Below are 19,941 nucleotides of genomic sequence, written 5' to 3'. Positions count from 1 at the left end.
CTATATAAAGTTTTCCTTCTCCTGCAAGTATTCGGTATAACATATTGTGGTAAATGTCCTCTAGAATAATGCATCATTGAGCTGCCTATTAGAATTTTTCCTGAACCACTTGTACAATTATTTCAGATAGCATTATCCTATTAAGAAGAGAGTAAGTCATGTAAGAGAGTTAGTAAAGTTGTGTTCTGAAACCAAAAGAGGCATTCTAAGTAAGAAAGACCAGAAAATAAAAATGGTGGCTAGACACGTCAGAACTTTTGGCTTGACTATGAGTGAATGTTTGAGGTACCCTTGTAACCAGCAATATACATTAACATATAAACATATAACAAAAACAATTTTGAGAAGAGTTCAGTTGCTTCTATCTAGAGTTGTCAGAAACTGCTTCATAAGCACCCTTCCTAATATAACAGGCTTGCCTTTCAAAGCAATTTTGTGTCCTCTTAGGCTTATTTAGAGTAATTTATACTTTTTTCATTATGTCTCTGCCCTCAACAAGCCCTCTTAAAAAAATAAATAAAAAGAACAAAAGGACTTCACGCCACCTTGGTTGGGAAAAAATCAAGCGTTATTTCCCATCCTAGTGGTTTCTGATATAATTTTAGGTCAACTAGTTTCAAGAAAAATTTAAATACATAGCTATGATTCTATTAATTTTTATTTGTAATGAAATCAGAATTCTGAGAAACTGAAAATAAAGAATACGTCAAAGGTTTTTTTTAACAAAATTTTCTTAAATTTAACATGCAAGTAAAATCTTTAATTTTGACAAAACAGCATTTTTAAGTTATGACTAATTTTTTTCCTCACTCGTTCTTTTATCTTTTCCATCTATAATTTACACCTCCATGCAAAGTAATGCTGTTATAGTATCAGTGAATCAATTGTAGCAGCTATATGTAAAATCACATTTAAATATAGACTTACGATATATAGCATTCTCCTAGCTTTCTTCATGTTCTATAACAGCAGTTCCCTTACACAACCCTCACTTAAACAAAAACTTCCAAATTCAATTTACAGTTTTCAAGTAATTTACAGATACATTTCTATACAATAGTAATTATAACCACAGTTTTCAGAATAACTGTAGACCTCTTAGAAAAATAATAATAAACAAAATATCACGACCCAATGAAATATTTTGCGGAAAACTGTTCATTTTTCACTCTGAATTAAAGCCCGGGGAAAAGAAAAAACGGCAAAAAAGAAAAATTATTAGTCAATTTAAGAATTGCTGGGAGCCTACTGGGGCAACCTCTACGAATACTGCAGACTTTATGTATCACTCTCACTGAACCTGGGAGATGGCAGGTTTAGACTAGATACAAGGAAGATGCTGTTCTCCCTGAGCGTGGTGAGACACTGGAACAGGTTGCCTAAGGAAGCTGTGGATGCTCCATCCCTGGAAGTGTTCAAGACCAGGTTGGATGGAGCCTTGAGCAACCTGGTCTAGTGAGAGGTGTCCCTGCCATGGCAGGGGGGATGGAACTAGATGATCTGTGAGGTCCCTTCCAACCCAATCCATTCTGTGATTCTATGATTGACTCCAATATAGACATCTAGCATTTTATGTGCTATGCACACCTTATAATATGCAGGTTTTCCCGCAAGAGAGCAAATATTAATTATTTCTCTATTTTTACAGTCCAGAAAGTTGTTTTCAGTTGTTTTTCTTCGAAACTATTTGAAACTACATAAAAGAATGGTGAGATCACAGAATTAATTTCATAAAAGCCTAATGCGAGCTTCTAGAGGGCGTATAAAGGTGCCTGCTGACTTCAGAGGACTTTGAGCAGATTCTAAATAAGGTAGGGCTCTAAAGGAATCTTTGCCACAGTAACTATACATTTTGTTGCATTCATAGCAGTATTTGTCACTTTACTTTCATAGTTTTTTCACGTATTTTGAGGATACTTTCTTATCCCTATTTCTGTTTTAAAAACCCTCATAAAACATATATGAAAACTCACTATTGCTCTGATGATACAATGAAATTTGAATTTGCACAGATGCCTACTGCCTGTCTTGAAAAATTTCTAACTTTCAGTTATAGCCACTAAAAAGTTATTATCATTTCATCTGTGGAGTCACACTTCCAACAGTGGACTATGTCAGTATTTCTGGATCTTCTATTTACCTGTTTAAATGCATATTTAATGGCTTTTTTTCTGAAGTAATTCAAATTTAACAGAATTTTGAATAGCATTCCCAGGACCTTTCTTATTACTTTTAAAAGAGTTGGTGCTTTGAAAGTTTTTCATATTAAATGAAGGAGATCTTTCATTTTTAATTACTTTTAATGTATATTGGCATGAAAACCTTTTGTCCCATTAAGTAACTTACCATTTAATTTTACACTGTAGAAACATGTCTTCAGGGCAACAATTTGTATCAGTTCCAATAAGCCTGATTAAAATAATTGGCTATTTATATAACAAGCATTTGACAAATCATTTGAACTGTAGTTGAGAAAGAAAACTTATTAAAAAGTGAATCAACTTATGAATCATTTTGTATTACAAGCAATGCTCCAAAAATCTCAACTTCATGAGTAAAGTTAGATTATCCACCATAAGACTGTAGCCTCTGGACTATTTGTTAAAACAGCGTAGATGGGTTCATGGCAAGAAGTCCAATTATTTTCAAAGCAAGTTTGATCCTAGATCAGTAAATTAGCTTACTTGCCTTCACATATCCCAAAATAATTGTATTCTTTCAAAATGCAGTTGTTTATGCATTTCAGAATAGACTGAGTGTAGGGATATTCTTATTCACACAAGTACAGTTATGGCACGTGTTTTGAAAAATGTTATTAGACCAACAAGTCCTGGAGGATATGATGACGGATGTTCTAAAATGGTTAAAACAGATGGTTATATTTGTTCACATGTCTGTATTTGATATACACGGGGTGAAGTGTATTCCTTTATGGCCAATCTATATACATCTCATTTAAGCTCTCATAAAAAGTTGTCTCTGGGACTTCAGTGCACTTATGTTGCATAAGTGCACATAAATGCACCATGTAAAGGTCATTTCTACTCTTTGCTAATACCTTCCAAATTCATACTCCTAGTTGCTCATAAATATATGCACGTTTTACTGTTCATGAATCTTATCATTAGATTCAATCAGAGAAATAATCTAGCACTGTAAATAAGAGAATGGGTTAGATCTTTTGTCACAGTTCTCTAACCTTTTCTCCCATCTAGCGGCTGTGGAGTACCACATTTTATCATATTTAACATACACGGACACGTATTAGATTAAGAGCATATTTATAAATCAATTAAAAGTTACAGAGGGTTAATAAATGAATGGATGGCTTAATACCTGATTAACCAAGTGTCTGTTATTCATTATAGCAAATCACTATGTTCATTATAACCATAGGTATATTGTTAGCCCTATAGGGATTATAGATTTGCTTACAGTACAGAAATGTAAGAGCAAGAGGAAAGACCTGGGGAGCTACAAGTTGGCAAGTCTCACCCCAGTCCCCAGGAAAATGATGAAGGAACCATCCTGGAAAGCATTTCCCAACACATGAAGGACAAGATGGTGATGTAATGCAGTCACCGTGGATTTATGAGGGAGAAACCATGCTTGACCAAGCTGATAGCCTTCTACAATGAGGTCACTGGGTCAGTGGATGGGGCAGAACAGTGAATGTTGTATACCTCAACTTCAGTAAGACTGTTAACACGGCCTCCATAATATCCTCATAGGCAGGCTCACAGTCTGCAGGTTAAGTAAGTGGAGAGTGTGGTGGACTAAAAATCAGTCGTATGGCTGGGCCCAGAGGGTGGTGTTCAGTAGTAAAAGGCCCATTTAGAGGCAAATCACTGGTGGTGTATACCAGGTGTCAATACAGGGGCTAATACTGTTCAACATCTTCATTAATGACCCAGACACTGGGACAAAAGCACAGCCTCAGCAGGTTTGCTGATGACAAAACACTTGGAGGAGTGGCTGACATGCCAGAGGGTTGTGCTGCCAACAGAGGGACCTCAACAGCCTGGAGAAATGGGATGAACAGGGACCTCATGATTTTCAACATAGGAAAGTGCAAAGTCCTGCCTCTGTTCGTGGGAAGGAACAACCCCAGGCACCAGTACATGTTGGCAAGCTGACCAGATGGAAAGCATCTTGGCAGACAAGGAACTGGGGGTCCTTGTGGTCAACAAGTTGACCATGAGACAGCAATGCACCCTCATGGCAAAGGCAGCCAACAGCCTCCTGGGCTGTATTAGGTAGAGCATTGTCAGCAGGTCGAGGAAGGTGATCCTTCCTCTCTATTTGGTCCTGGGGAGACACAGATTCATAGAATGCTTTGGGTTGGAAGAGACCTTCAAAGATCGTCTAGTTCCAACTTCCTTGCCGTGGGCAGGCACATCTTTCACTAGATCAGGTTTCTCAAAGCCCCATCCCAGGTAATCTTAAAAACTTCCAGTCATGGGGCATCTGGAGTGCTGTGTCCAGTGCTGTGCTTTCCAGCACAAAAAAGACATAAGACTTTCTGAAGTCTGTCCAGTGCAGGGCCATGTCAGGGACTGGAGCATCTGACCTTCAAGCCGATACTGAGATAGCTGAGACTGCTCAGTATGCAGAAAAGGAGGCTCAGGGGGATCCCACCTACATGTATAAGTATCTGATAGGAGGGAATGAAGACAAAAGAGCCAGACTCTCCTCAGCGGTGCCCATTAACCAGGCAAGAGACAATGGGCTTTACTTAAAATACAGGAAACCCCATCTGAACACATTTTCTTATAGTGACAGTGGTCAACCACTGGAGAAAGGTTGTGGAGTCCCCATCTGGGCAAATATTCAAAACATGACTGGACACAGTCCTAGGCAACCTGCTCTTGTTGACAATGATTGAGTGGGTTGGACTAAGGGACCTCCGGAGTTCTCTTCCAACTTAAACAATTCTGTGACTCTGTGATCTATGCATATGGTATATATGCTATGTACAGATATAGTATGTATTACCTGTAGCAAATACACTTATTTGCTAACCACTTACCAATCACTTTCTTTTGGACTATGGTAATTTCCTCCTCTTTTCTGCAAAGGTGAAAAGAAAGACCACATCTCCCTCCCCATAAAAGATGCAAAATGTGTATGAAGTAGTTTCCTCCCATCACCAATACTGTCTAGTATAGAAAGGGAAATATTTACTGCAATGACTTCTGTCTCCATCTGACTGACAGCTCTATTATCTCAGGGCACATACACCCTGGACACTCTTCATGACTCACAAAGAGTTATATGTCCTGCACTAAAAACACCTCTCAGAACTGTAACGTGTGTTTATGGCAGCTGGGCCAGGCAATGTCACCTTTGCTTGATGATCACATCAAATAAGACCTATCAAAATACATTTATGCATTTTCCACAACTATGTTTAGCAGCTAAGGAATTGCCTTCCAGTCTATACATATAATCTGTACCATAACTTAGGGCCATGGGTGGTACAAACCGTGCAAAAGATCTTTATTTTTGGTGAGAAATGGGAGAAAATTCTCCCTCTGTTAGAGCACTGAAATAATTAAGGCAGAAATAAATATTGTAAACTCCGCATTTTAGATTCAGGCAAAGGTTCTTTTCACCTTTCGGTTTCTTCCTAATTTTGGTTTATGTCTTCTGCAGTGTTATTCTGAAGATCCCTTAAATATTAAGTATGACTGACAAAGAAAATAGAAGGTGTGAGAAGAAAGCAGACTAATTACTCTCCAACAATGAAAACTACTGGAATAGAAGAGAATACTGCTTTAAAATAAACTCTAAAAACTACATGAAAGTAATGGTTGTATGCATGAACAACTCTGCTAAATATATTAAAGAATCACATAGAATAAATTTTCAGAACCAGATGCCATCCTGACTTGTGTAGGGGAAAAAATGAAATCTGACAAGATTTCAAAACTTATCTATTATTTGTAGGTAAATCACAATTTATATTCTCTTTTATGGTGTAATGCATATACATATGGACCACAGAACATCAATTCACTGCTAATGCTTTGTTTTAAGGGGCCAGTTCCTGAATGCTATCATTTTTACGCATTCATGGTCAAGCACAGATCACAGAAGAATTCCTTCTGAGATGATAAGCAACTAACTGAAGCTCTGCGCACTTCAGCAGAAAAGTATCACAGTAAGAACCAATAAGCTCCTCTGGAAAGCTTTAGGAGTATTTATGCTTTTATTAGCAGCAGTTACGAAAAGTGGGTATAGGAGTTTCAGCATTATATATAATCTGCTAGAAGCGTAGAGCTGCCAATTCCACCTTTCATGTCACCTCTGCATGTTCCTGTCTCCCCACTTCTCAAGGACCTAGCACTGGCTACATTTAATGACCTGATCCCACCAGAAATCCCTTCTTGTGGTTTGTTTGTACACTTCTAGACAAGCCTGGTGAGGTGATTCAGGATGAAGTCTGATGGGGATATACTCTCAGGGAAGACGGTAACCATCACTTTTGGCAGTATCAGGTAATCACACCAGAAGACGAACCAAAATTCAGGCCAGATCATGAGACTGCAGAAAACCAGCTGCCTCTTGTGATGTCACACATGTCATAAAAAAAGCAAGATAAATGTCTGCATGTCCCTATATATATCTCAGGGACGTTTTTTCTGTACAAGTTCTAGGCTGGAGAGAATGCCCATTTACCCACTGGAATGCTTTATATCAACTCCTAGTGTGTACACAAGGAATTTTAGGCTACCAGACTATTCCCTTTTAGAATAAGGGATCCAGTACTTGTGCTCTGAGACTGCTGTCACACGAAGCAAAGCACTGCAAGTTGAGATGATCAAGAGATTTTCTTTAAAATCTTAAAAAACTCCTGATTCAAACTAAAACACTCATCCACATGCCCTACAGAAATAATTGTATGTTATTTACCACATCAGAATAAATGCAAGCTAGAAGAATAACCTGGGTATTTATATGCAAATGTGACAGCTCCATGAGTTCTGCTTGAGATATTTTATGAATATAAATGGAAGACATTTGTAATGCAGATTGGCATATACTATTAGACTATTATCTCATTATATTGAGCTTCAAGTCCAAGTACTGTTTTTTCAAGTTTTGCACACATAGGTAATGAGTCTGACTCTATATCCTTCTCTCCCTCTGTATGCTGCTTACTTACAAATAAACCCATTGATCCTAGAAGTGTATCCATATGAATAAATACTACTCCTAATTTCAAAGGAGTAGCTAGACTACTAAATGTATTTCTGGATCTTCCTTCTAAAAAGTTCTTTGGTTTCTTTAAACTGTTCACTGGGTCTGTAGCATTAAAACAACACCTGACAACTAAATTTTTTTCTTTCTTTAATTTTTAGAAAAATTGCCATGTGAATTGTTCAAGTTCCAAACATTAAATTCAGTCACATAATTTTTCAACTAGCTCAAAGAAAAATGGAAATACTACTATTCTACATAGTAATAGAGAACTGCACAGCCATGTTCCAGCATGAGTTCCTAACACAAACAAAGTGTTTTAATTTTGCATCCTTGACACACCTACACACACGGATGGTTGAACATAGTAGTTGTCACAGCATCAAAACAACAGAAAGAAAAACCAAGAAAAATATCTAAATTACAAAACTCATCTTTTTTTCTAACAAACAGCTGCTTCCTACAGAGATCAGACTGTGTCACTGTGTGACAAAATTCTAAATGATGTTTTGTCTAAAAATAATTAAATAATGATATCTCATTTCAAGATTTCATTTATCTTCATTATCTTCCTCACAGTAATGTGCTGCTATATCTGTAATGAATCTATGAGCATAATGAAAACTGAAAGCAACTCTTCCTTTAAAGCTGCAGTGTGGCTGTGTTGATCCTAAACCATCCCAACGGCTGAAGTTGTCTTGTAATTTCCTGTGTCTACATAAAAGGGCATAAAAAGTGGGGAGATGGAACAGAGAACAGATGCTTTGTTCAGCTCCAGTTTTCCTGTGTTTTTGCTATAATCATCCATAATTCTATTGTGGTTTATCAATTGTTCTCTCGTGTGGGATAGAGTGCTCCCTCAGCAAGTTTGCAGATGACAACAAGCTGAGTGGAGCAGCTGATTCCCTTGAAGGAAGGGATGGCATCCAGACAAACTCTGACAGCCTGGAGTAGTGGGCCCATGTGAACCTCATGAAGTTGAACAAGGCCAAGTGCAAGGTCCTGCACCTGGCTCGGGGCAATACGCTGTATCACTACAGACTCAGGGACGAATGGATTGAGAGCAGCCCTGTCGAGAAGGACTTGGGGATATTCATGTACGAAAAATTGGAAATGAACCAGCAATGTGCAATGGCAGCTCAGAAAGCTAATCATACTCTGGGCTACACAAAAAGAAATGTGGCCAGCAGGTCAAGGGAGGTGATTCTCCCGCTCCACTCTCATAAGACATCACCTGGAGGACTGCATCCAGCTCTAGGGTCCACAGTACAAGAAAGACATGGACCTGTTAGAGTGGATCCTCCTCAACATGAAGGCTACAAGAATAGTCAAGAAGACTGGAGCACCTCTCATATGGAGAAGCTTGAGTGAGATGGGGCTGTTCAGCCTGGAGAAGAGAAGGCTCCATGAAGACCTTACTGTAGACTTTCAAATACATAAAGGGGGATGTAAGAAAGATGGGGAAAGACTTTTTACCAGAGTCCGTAGTGACAGGAGAAGAGACAAGCATTTTAAACTGAAAAAGGGTAGATTTGGATTAGATATGAGGAAGAACTTTTTTATGATGAGGTGGTGAGACACTGGAGCAGGTTGCCTAGAGAAGGTGTGGATGCCCATTGGAGGTGTTCAACGTCAGGTTGGCTGGGGCTTTCAGCAAATTGTTCCAGTGAAAGACGTCCTTGCCCATGTCATGGGGTTGGGCTAGATGATGTCTGAAGATCCATTCCAATCCAAACCATCCTAGGATTCTATGATTCTGTGATCTATATCTACTGGGTCAGAGATGCAAATACTACCACATTCAACAAGAATAATTCCATACTGATGTAATAATATGGTTAACACACGGTCTTAAGAGTTTCTTCTTGATGCACTTTCTTGAAGAAAAATTGTGTAAGTGAGAATTTGGGAACACACCAATGTTGTAAGTCACTTAGCATCTCAAGGCTGTGTTGAAGAAACTCATGTTTAAAGCTTTAAGAAAAGGGCTTATGACCGTACAGAAAGCCAAGGATATTGCTCTCAATAACAAGCATTCTTTTACCGTTAGAAAGATGGAGGCACATAAAGAGATGGAAAGTAGGCTCATTCACAAAGTGTATTGCTTGTCAAACGTGAAAGTTTACAGTAACAGAAATGAGTTAGGATCAGTAACGCTATTTAAAGGACCACACTAACAAACAAGGTGCATGCAGGTCTTCCAATCACTGTTACTCCATTTAAAGTCTGTTTCTATGCCAAATCCTTGCTAAGAGATTATTGAGAGCCTTCCCATGGAGAAGGTTAAGACTGAACAAAAAGAAAATGGACAATTGTCCCACTTCCAGAAAGGTGCCAAAACCAGAATATTGAATTTGTGAAATGAAATACAGAAAGCAAAGCAGCAAGAAATGCTTATTTTCTCGACTCAAGTTCTGAAAAGGGAAGGGAAAAATAGCACTCAGATTTTACAAAACTACCTTTTCCAATGAAGAAAACAATCCTGTACCACTTTTTGTAACAGAATTGAAATGAACATGTACTTTTTGGTAAGTATGAAAGGGAACCCAAAAAAGGAGAACACAAAAGAATAAAATGACATTGAGGTCCTAGATAACAGCTTTTGCTTGTTTGAATGTATAATCTCAAAGAAAACCGAAAATATTTATATAGTAGATACTGCATGGAAGAATGCAGTATTAAGTGATAAAGAATAAGTGTAACATATGAAGAGATAATGAATTCTTTTTTTGCTGCTCTTATCCAATAAAATTTTCTATTGATGTAAACTCAAGTTTGAATGATGAGTGTGCCATCATGCCTTTATCTGAAATACTCTATCTGCTTAGGTATGAGACATTACATGTAAGAAATATAAACTCCAGACTTTTCTATGACAGATTAAGGAACTAAACAACCCATGAAAGTACGATTGGAAGAGACTCGATGAATCATAGTGTCCAGTTCCCTGTCTGTTACTGAAGAACCCCATAAAGTCCTAAAACTGCTTATAATTTTCTCACAATATATATCTTTTACAAAATGGATGTAACAGCATAATTGATATATTCTTCCATATTCTCATTTCACAAAGCGATGTAAGACCATTTACACACTGCTTTCAAAAAAGCAGTCTAGTTATTGAACATCTGAAAGGCAATCTTTGTGGTTTGTTTTTTTTTTAAAGTGTTTTCATGCAACATTTGCAAGAGTCTTTGCTAGTATTTTTGTGTAATGGATTCAGGAACATAAACAGTTACTCTCATTCTAAGAAAACCCACTGAAAAGGCGTATTACATTTATGTTACAAAAGACAGAATGTGTGATGTTGACATTACAATGGGATAACTATTATTGAATTTAAAGAGCACTTTTCATTCAGTATTTATTATTAATTCAAATATAAAGAGGAACTTGTATGTGCAAAATATCTCCATATGTTATCTTTTTAATGAGAACATGAACAAATTTAATTTCTTTCACAATCAAACAGCAATTCATGTATTTTTGGAACTTCAATTTCTTTCTGCAGTAAAATAATACTAATCCTTAAGAAAGACAGTAATTAGGGGAAGTGAGATTTACCCCCCTACAAAAGATATTTACAATGGCTATTGCCAACCTAAGCGACTTTCATACCACAGAAACACACATCTTCTTAAAAGTACCATCCATTATATAGTTCAGTCAGTGTATAGGTCATAAGAAAACAACCCTTCTGTTCAATATCCCCATAAAACCCCAAAGCAGTCGGGAAGGCCTATTTCTTCCTACTATGACATCTCATCAAAGAAACTTAGGCATCAAAGAAGGCAGCTTAATAAAAGCCTCAGGTCAACATCCAGTTCTGGTTAAAACAGGAAAAATCGGAAAGAAACTTCCCACAAAATGCTGCATAAAGAATATAGAAAGTACTGTAAGGATCTTCTACCAAATAAATGGTACAGCTTTGTATTCACTATAGGTCGCTGTCACAGTAAAATATACAACAGAACACAAAAGGTTTTGAGAAGGCCACAGAGAAATGGTTTAAAAGTCCCGGAAAAACCCACATGTGAAGCAGAAAAGGAAACAATTTTAACTGCTTGCACAGGAAATATAAGAGGCAGCATGACAAATGTATGCAAAATAGTAAGTGGCACACAGAAGGCACTTAAAAGCTGCTTTTCTTCTAGTCTTATAATATAAAGAAAGACACATACAAAGATGCTGAAAGACAGCAGGTTTGACATTGAAAAGTGATTTTTATCACTATACAGCATAATTACAGTACAATACTCAACGCATTAGGAAATTGTTAAGGTCAGTAATTCAACGAAAAAAAAAGCTACAGTGGAAGAGTGTATGAATGAGAATAAACAGTGATACGTAAGCAAAAGCTAATAAGAGTGAAACAAAATTGGAGGGAATATTATACTTCCTACTTGCAATTTTAAGCCATTCTCTGGCTATTACAGAATGAAATAAAATCTTCAAGCAGGGGGCAATTTACGCCCCGTCTTTTCAGGGAAAGGGCATCTTGATCCCTTCTGAGAGGGATCCAGTGTTGGTCTATTATCTGAGATTTAATACTTTTTCTCTCTGGGCTTCAGATAGTCTTAGCTAAGTCACCTACTGCTTTAACCAAGATATTTACTTGGATTTCAAGGAAAACCACTCTTCCAACTGCCCCAAAACTGTTCTCACTGTTGTTCAGTCTCACCACACATCAAGATTCATCATCAACACTTTCTCTGTTTTCAACTGACAAACTCATCATTTTTCACCCTATTAAAGCATTTGTTTTTCCAGGCAGTTTCACACAAAAGTTTTCTCAGACTTCTGCGAATGAGGCAAACATATGCTGTGGTCTCACACCTGGTGGTTCTGCCATTTCTGTGCTCCTCTTTATTGCTCCTTACACAGCTTCCATTTCGGGAACAGTATTCTGTTGACTTTTCTTCCAATAGCCTTTACTGGCTATTTTCTTTTTTATTCTTTATTGCTGATCACTGTTAGATGTCTTTCAAAGTACCACTTCCTCTTACATTTTGATTCAGCAAAATTCTAGAAGATTTCCAAATGAGCAATGGTATATCCTCCTTTCTTCATTCCTTATCTAAGCTACCGGTCGGACATAGGAATAGTTTTCAGATTTCAGCTAAGCAATGCTTAGATGTATAAGCTCCCTACAGAATACTTACACATGTAACTTACTACTACTATACTACATAGCTTATTGATAGTCTATTATATAACTTATTGCTAGCATAATATATAACTTATTGCTAGCATAGCAGCATAAATGACACATACAGTTAATTTCAATTAAAATTAAATCCATCCTCAAAATAAAAAGGAACATGTGGATTAGATTTAGAACTCCCCAAACAGAAATTTCTCCCCAAAGGAGAAACCATAGTGTTTATCAGCAGAAGCATGGGATGAACATCTGGAACGGTGCAACTGTAGTACCCTAGTACATTAAATTTGCCCACTCAGCTAGGGGGACATCTGGCTTGGAACAAGCTGATTCTGTGTGAGATATAATTGGCTTTCACCTCCAAAACAACACAGCTGCATGAAAACCACCTGCGGGGAATGGTTTATGGAGCGCTCTACCACCAAACTGCAGACAGGAATGGTTTAGCAAGAGGACCCACTCAGTTACACACAAAATCCATGCCACAGGATGTTCTACAGCTTCCTCACATATATTTCTTCACAGTATCTGGAAAAGTAGCTAGGATTTGAATCCGTTGGAGGAGCCAAAGCTGTAGATTATGCATCATGTCAACTGGCCAGAAATGCGTGGTCACTGGCCTTTCCGGTTGCAGCCCCACCCTAAACCCCAGTTAAAGGCCACCACCCTATGGGTAGCTGGGATGATGTCTCAGTGTACTATCAAAATGTGAGCTGACGCTCTGCCACATGGCCCCATCTGTACAGTTTCCCAATACACTAATGTAGTAGATGTGAATACCACAGACTGCCTATGACGAGGAGGCACAAAGCAGAGAACTCTACAGAAACACTGGGAAGGGCTTGCTTACATTGTTAAATGCGATTAATAACCTTTGCTCTTCTTGGAGTGCAAGGCATTTAGTTATGGATGACAGAGCTAATGTTCCCCAGAATATAAAACCATATCGATATCAAACCCTTAAATCTGAACTCTTTATTGTTTCAAACTTGATTATTTCTGGTTGGATCTCTGTGTCATTTCGGCTAGTTAAGTGGCATACAGTAACCCATACTTTGACATATATTGTTACTAATGCCTCAGTTTCCTATTATTTTTCAGCAGGCAATCTCTGTCTGATAAATACAATAATGCATATTGTCTGTTTCTCCCAATGTCACAGAATATTTTTTTTTTTTGATGGTAATACTGTCCATTTCCATCTTCTGTTTATTTCCATGGATTTTGACTTGTTCTGCAGAACTGTATTTCTGGGCTCTTTTAATAGGTGACAGTATAACCCTTCTATATGTCGATGAAGGCATTAGTTATCTAAACAGCAATTACTTGTTCAGAATTTTCACCTGTCATATGAAGAGTGATTAGTGAGGTTCATAATGGTGTAACAACAGATGCTGGTTCATGAATAGCAGTAGGCATTTTCAATAAAATTTGGAAAGATGTCTCAGGCTGTTTAGCCCAGAGAAGAGAAGGCTGAGGGGAGACCTTATCGCCCTCTACAATTGCCTGAAAGGAAGTTGCAGTGAGGCGGGGGTCGGTCTCTTCTCCCAAGTGACAAGCGATAGAACAAAGGGAAATGGCCTTAAGCTGCACCAGGGGAGGTTCAGGCTGGATATTAGGAAGAATTTATTTACTGAAAGGGATGTCAGGCATTGGAACAGCCTGCCCAGGCAGGTGGTGGAGTCACCATCCCTGGAGGTATTTAAGAGATGGGTAGGTGTTGTACTTAGTGACATGGTTTAGTGGTGTTGATAGAGCTAGGACAAAGGTTGGACTTGATCCTGAAGGTCCCTTCCAACCAAAACTGTTCTATGATTCTATGTCAGAAGATTGACTTTCTTGAAATCCATGGTTAAAGAAGAGGGCATTATAACGCACCCAATGATTACATGCTTCTTTCTGGTGAATGACAAGGCCATGTACTTACATAGCTTTCAGTCAAAGTGATCCTGAAGGAACTAAATTATTTACTGCTCTTATAAATGAGCATCATCGCCACAGAGTACACCTTAGTATTCCTGGGCATGAGTTATATGCTATTTTCAGGAAGTTAATTGCTCTAAATTACCCTCTGGAAGAGCTGCTTTTGCATGGTTGTAAGACCACAGGGACTCGCCTTGCCTTAAGGTACTTCTTGCAAACAACTCCTCACTCCTTGTTGCTAGATACTGTAAGGAGCACATTTGAGAGGCAGATTGCCATACACTAACAGGATGACAAATTGTAACCTGGATAGTCTTTGGGAATAATCTTCATATCAAGCAGATAAGTGAATGCCTCTTAAATAACAGAGGAATATTGAAAGAACATATTGTCCTTGGGTATCACCACAAAAAACTGTCCAGGTTCTGCCTGAGCAGAGATTTCCCTATCCAAACATCAGTTAGTTTATGAGTCCTGAAAAGGGAAACTTTGTTTCCTTTTTTTTCCACTGGGGAATCAGAATCTTTTCAGACAACCATTGCCAATTAGTATCAGTTTTGCAGTAAGTCCAGAATAAACAATTGCTATTGCTAATTGTGTACACAATGTACAGTTGAAATTGCTAATGATCTTGTTTATAATTTACATATTAATTACTTTCATGGGTAAAAGGTCAAGAAATCTCAGAAATATTGACAGGATGTTTGTTGATGAGAATGACAGAATACCAGCTCTGGGAATGTACCTCTACTGCAAAATCAATCACCTAGATTAATTGATTTAGCAACAGAATATTAGACACGAAAGAAATAAAAAAAAACCAAACCCAACCCTCATACAAGAGAAGTACAATGTGATTTTTAGAAATGTTAACAGTCTAGATGAAGATACATGCCCTGCAATAAGGTCATTTTAATTTACTTTTTTATGATTCAAACCTTTGACAGACCTCTTACTTGATTTTCAGTGAGTTCAGAATTGAATTGCTAAACTTTATGAAGCAGAGGAATTTGTATCAAAGGAACTTTGTGAACTGAGCTGAAGGGATATCATATAAAAATATTAAGTCTACCACTGGAAGTCCCATACTTCTTCCTGACTGCAGAGACCTCCTCCACTGCTTCTCATAGCTGACATCCTTAGAGACCCTTTGAACACCTACATATTGTATATTATTTATAATCACATCTTAAATCAGATTATCTGAAAAGGATTGAATTTCATTCTCCCCCAAAGAGTAACTGTTCACATAAATTCGTCCGATCTCAAATCACTTTAGCTGCCTTCTTGGGTTCTAGTCTCCTCACAGTGAATCTGAATCATCTGTGTGAGAGCTCTACTTTATTCTGAAGTTGGTATGAATACACTGTGCTGATTATCGGGATCATTAGCTAACTGTTACTTACCTGAATATTTTTAAGAAGATACTGGGGACCCAGCAAACAACTACAATAAATCACTCCATAATGCACTACTGTATGTTTTTTTCATGAATTAGGTAACAAGAGATGGCATTTTTCAGACAGCACATGTTCAGCAGGCATTTTGCTTGATGAAAATTTGTGGTGGTACTCACTGTGTTGCATCCTTAACAAAGGTCACCTCTTTGACATTTAACGGAAGGAGAAACACTTTGCATCACACGTTGACTACGTGACTGGTCTCATGATGGAGCATGCCTGAGAACATTAGGCCACATGACGATGTTTTCACATGAGCTTCTCCATATGACTGGACATCAATGGCACACAGAAGGGGTTTGCCTGTACCCTCACTTACAGCAGTCATGGGGATGAATGTACAGCTTCCTGTCTTTCTACTCTCCAAAGACTCTTGTTTCACTTATCAGGTGGCAAACTCATGTAAAATGTATGCAAGTACAAGGAACAGGGTTGGGAATCACAATTCAGCCCAGGTACAATTTTTGAGCTGGTATAAATCTTAAGTTACAGCTAGACACAACTTTGCCCACTCTCCTAGTCTTGAGATGCTTGAACTCCTGGCTATATGGTTTAAACGTCGGCAATGTCTATCCTTTGCCATCATGATTACATGATGAACTCAGTCCCCTGTCTTGACTGAGTGCTCTAATGATATGACCATTAAAACAAAAGAAAGCCAGTATGACTATATCTGGCAGCCAGCACCACTAGACAATCATGCCCACAATTACAGCTATACGGAACAGATCCCAAAGGAGTGGATAATATCCAATATTTCATTGTTCCCAGTGGAAGAGGCAGACATATAATTTAACTACATTAAGTTAGTGGGGCTGCCTATGTTACCTACCTAAACTGAGAGAGACAGCGTGGCCAAAGTTAACGAAATTGAGTATCCATATTCAGGCCTTTGAAAACACTTTTCATTGAGTATATACAGGACATAATGAACATAAGTAGTTATTTGAGCTTGACTGTATTGGTTTCTGACACTTCAAATTATAGACAAGTATCTAAATGGAGCACTTAATTAAGGTAGACTGGATTCAGTGCCTATGCACTCTGATATGAATGAGTGGATTTATCTTTTATGTGCAAATGGAACTGGATTCTTGACTGTTTGAATTTTTAACCTTCTAACTGAATAACAGCCTTCCAAATGCTTCAATAACACGAGATTTTAAGAACAATGCTGTGCTTTTTGCACAAAATAAAACACGAATTTAGCACGTGAGTTCCTCCTTAGGCAAGCAGTTGTTATTAAATGAGTTTTACATAAGAAAAAATCCAGCTTCTTTTTAAATGACAGATAGGTAATGCAGATTACGTTTAGAGGTTAGAACAGGACCTGATCAGTCACTTGCAGATGAACATGCATAGCTCTTACTAATTGGTTTTAATCACACAGAACTTCTGATGACATTAACTGGAGAAACATCAACCTGTAATTTTCAGTATGAGTACAAAAAAATGCAACTTCTATTTACATCTTAAAATTTTTGGTTCGTGAAGTGTAGATCTTACTATATAATCCCTCCATGAGATATATTGAAATCTCATGATTTTTTTTTTCCATATGGATACTTGTCAATTCTGTAACCACACACTCTAAGACTAGGTTACCAGCCTCTGTTCCCAATCTGACCCAAAACCAGGAAAAACTCTTCAAATAAATGATAATGATTAGAAAGAGGTCCAGATGCGGTACTTTAAACAGGATTAAATGTACATCAAATTTAAGTCTGGAACTTCTGCCCTTGAATTTAAGTATCGTAATTCAAAAACATTTCTTCATAATTTATAAATGTATAGTAAAGAAAGATGTAGAAGAGGTATTTATTCACAAATTTATTTTCAGTTAGTCTTTCCACTTTTGTCTAGCATTAATAAAAAAAGCCCCACAAACAATTCCAAGATAAAAAGAGACCCCTCTATTTCAAACATGCTTTCCATTAAATCCATGATAAATGTGCTTACTTTTACTTACCATGCTCTAGAACATGCTTAGCAAATTATGCATTATTGTGTCCAGTAAGTCAGAAGTAAGGTCACTTTCTGATAGTGGCAGTAGTATTCAGTAGTATCAGCTCACTGATATCAGTATGAAGGCCAAAGACTGATACACTTCAGAAAACTAGACCCGACATGAATCCTCAATATCACAAGCAATAAAAAGGCTCCTATCTATAAATACAATAAAAGTTACCATGTGGAACTTACTGTGCTGGCAGTGAATCCCATTAAATCCCTCTGGACATTTACAAACATATCCTATGAATGTGTCGCCTCGGTATGCTTCACTAATTTCACATATCCCACCATTATGACATGGATTAGGAAGGCAGGGTCCTGAGAGAGGCGGAAAAAAAAAAGAGAAGTATATATACATACATAATAACGATAATCATTTCAGTCATTTATATGCGTTCACTGAAGAAATAAAATCCCTCATGTAGACCTCCATATTCCACCAACCCACTAAAATATGCCCTTCACCTAGTTCAGATAACTTGCCTGCACAGATTTTTATGAACAAGAAAAAATATGAAGCATGTCACTACTCATTAATCACAACATTATTTTTTAATGTAAGAGAAGACAGGAGACAGAGAAGCTAAATCATGCTCTCCTATTAAAGATAACAGGCATTCTAACTTTTATACCACTGAAGAAATATGTATTAATCAAAAGTGCCTATCATGTACGGAGTGACATGTACAATATCCCTGAATAATCACTACATGTCAAGTTAGTAGTCTGAGATCTTTGCTAGGGCTTTGGGTGACTTTATGAATACGTGAGTATCTGGGCCAGCAGTTAGCAACCAACCATTCCTTTTCCATTGAGTGCCTTTTTAGCATATCCACTTCAAGCTGATTTCAAAAAGCTCTTCTGACTAAATTTTTTTTTCCCCAACTAACTACATGCTAGGATACCTAAAACTTCAGCAGCGAGATCTAATTTCTTAGTCTGCAACGACTACACATACCTTTAAATAATACCACCTTTCGAACTGAGGTCTAAAGTTTATTCATTTAACACCATGTGTGAAAAGATTTGTGAGTTCAATATAAAGTATGCTATCTGCAACATTTGCCATGCACATAGAAAGGCGTTAATGTTCGGTTATTGAAATGCAATGTCGTAAGTATTCACCCAATTAAAATTGCATTTGAAAAAATAAAAAAAGAAAAGAACTTCTTTCCACAGCATAATTTACTGACAGCACTGGGAACTGACTGATTTTAAACTTAAAAGAGCTACAAGTTTAATGTTTTTGAGGGTCTGCCTATTAGTTCATGTTTTCAATTACAAACCCAAGGTTTGACAGATGTTCACAGCAACAGCATTCATTCAGAACATCACATTAGTGAAAACTGCTCTCTCTAAGAAAATATTAATTTGCAAAACATAAAAATTAACAGAATGACAAGGATGTCATAACGCATTCCCCAGTTACCATTGCCTGGGTGCTTATAGCAAGTTGAGAAACTATCCATGTACACATTTATATTACAACTTACGTCATCAGCCTATTCCAGGATACAATCCTGTGGAAGTTATGCTTGTGTACATCATTAAACATTGGATATGTCTCACTGAACCCAATAAATAAAAGATATGAATATATAGCAGCTTATTCTAAATGCAATTAGTAGTAAAAAAAGACAAAAATCAAGAAGATGAAAGGGAGGAGACTGACTGTTGCCTTTCCCCATCCACATTCTGCATTACACTTTAAAAGCAATGGTATGCTACGTTCTTTATTCCAGACAATATGTATCACTCCTTTAACAGGTCTAGGAAGACTCATGGCTTTCAAGTATGACAGCTGCTGTTCATGTCACTTCTCCTCTCTAATACTTTGGGAAGAAACATGTTTAATAATTTGCACCTTTGGTCTCTCGATAAATATGAGCTGTGTATTTTTTGTCAAGTCTCTATCATAGCACTGCAGTTCAGGGAATACCTGCAGGTAGCCTCGTATGTTAATTATTTCTATGCTAGCGGATCTCTAATCTTCCAAGAACAATAAATCTTTTAATAATTACTTTCCCATTTTGCTTGCTGCTTTCTCCATATGGCTTGTTAAGCACATGTTCAGCATACTTTCATTGATTTTCTTTAGATTTTGCATTTTCTCAGATCAGTCCAAAGTACAAAGGTTTTAAAGGTCATTTGAGGTGCACAGTAATAAATATACTGCTGCAT

The 19,941-nt window shown here is 37.5% G+C and overlaps 1 protein-coding gene across 2 annotated transcripts in view; it reads right to left on the bottom strand.

Moving 5' to 3' along the window:
* Positions 1-19,941, bottom strand: part of EDIL3 (EGF like and discoidin domains 3) — a 268,116-nt gene that overhangs the window by 113,464 nt on the left and 134,711 nt on the right. For both annotated transcript variants that reach the window (XM_086479350.1, XM_086479351.1), the window contains one exon: positions 17,950-18,078. In XM_086479350.1, coding sequence (XP_086335476.1) covers positions 17,950-18,078 — 129 coding nt within the window. The remainder of the gene's footprint in view (positions 1-17,949; positions 18,079-19,941) is intronic.

The sequence above is a fragment of the Leptosomus discolor genome, chromosome Z, assembly GCF_034619465.1.
Source record: "Leptosomus discolor isolate bLepDis1 chromosome Z, bLepDis1.hap2, whole genome shotgun sequence".
Taxonomy (NCBI): Eukaryota; Metazoa; Chordata; class Aves; order Leptosomiformes; family Leptosomidae; genus Leptosomus; species Leptosomus discolor.
This window is presented reverse-complemented; position numbering and strand designations above follow the sequence as displayed.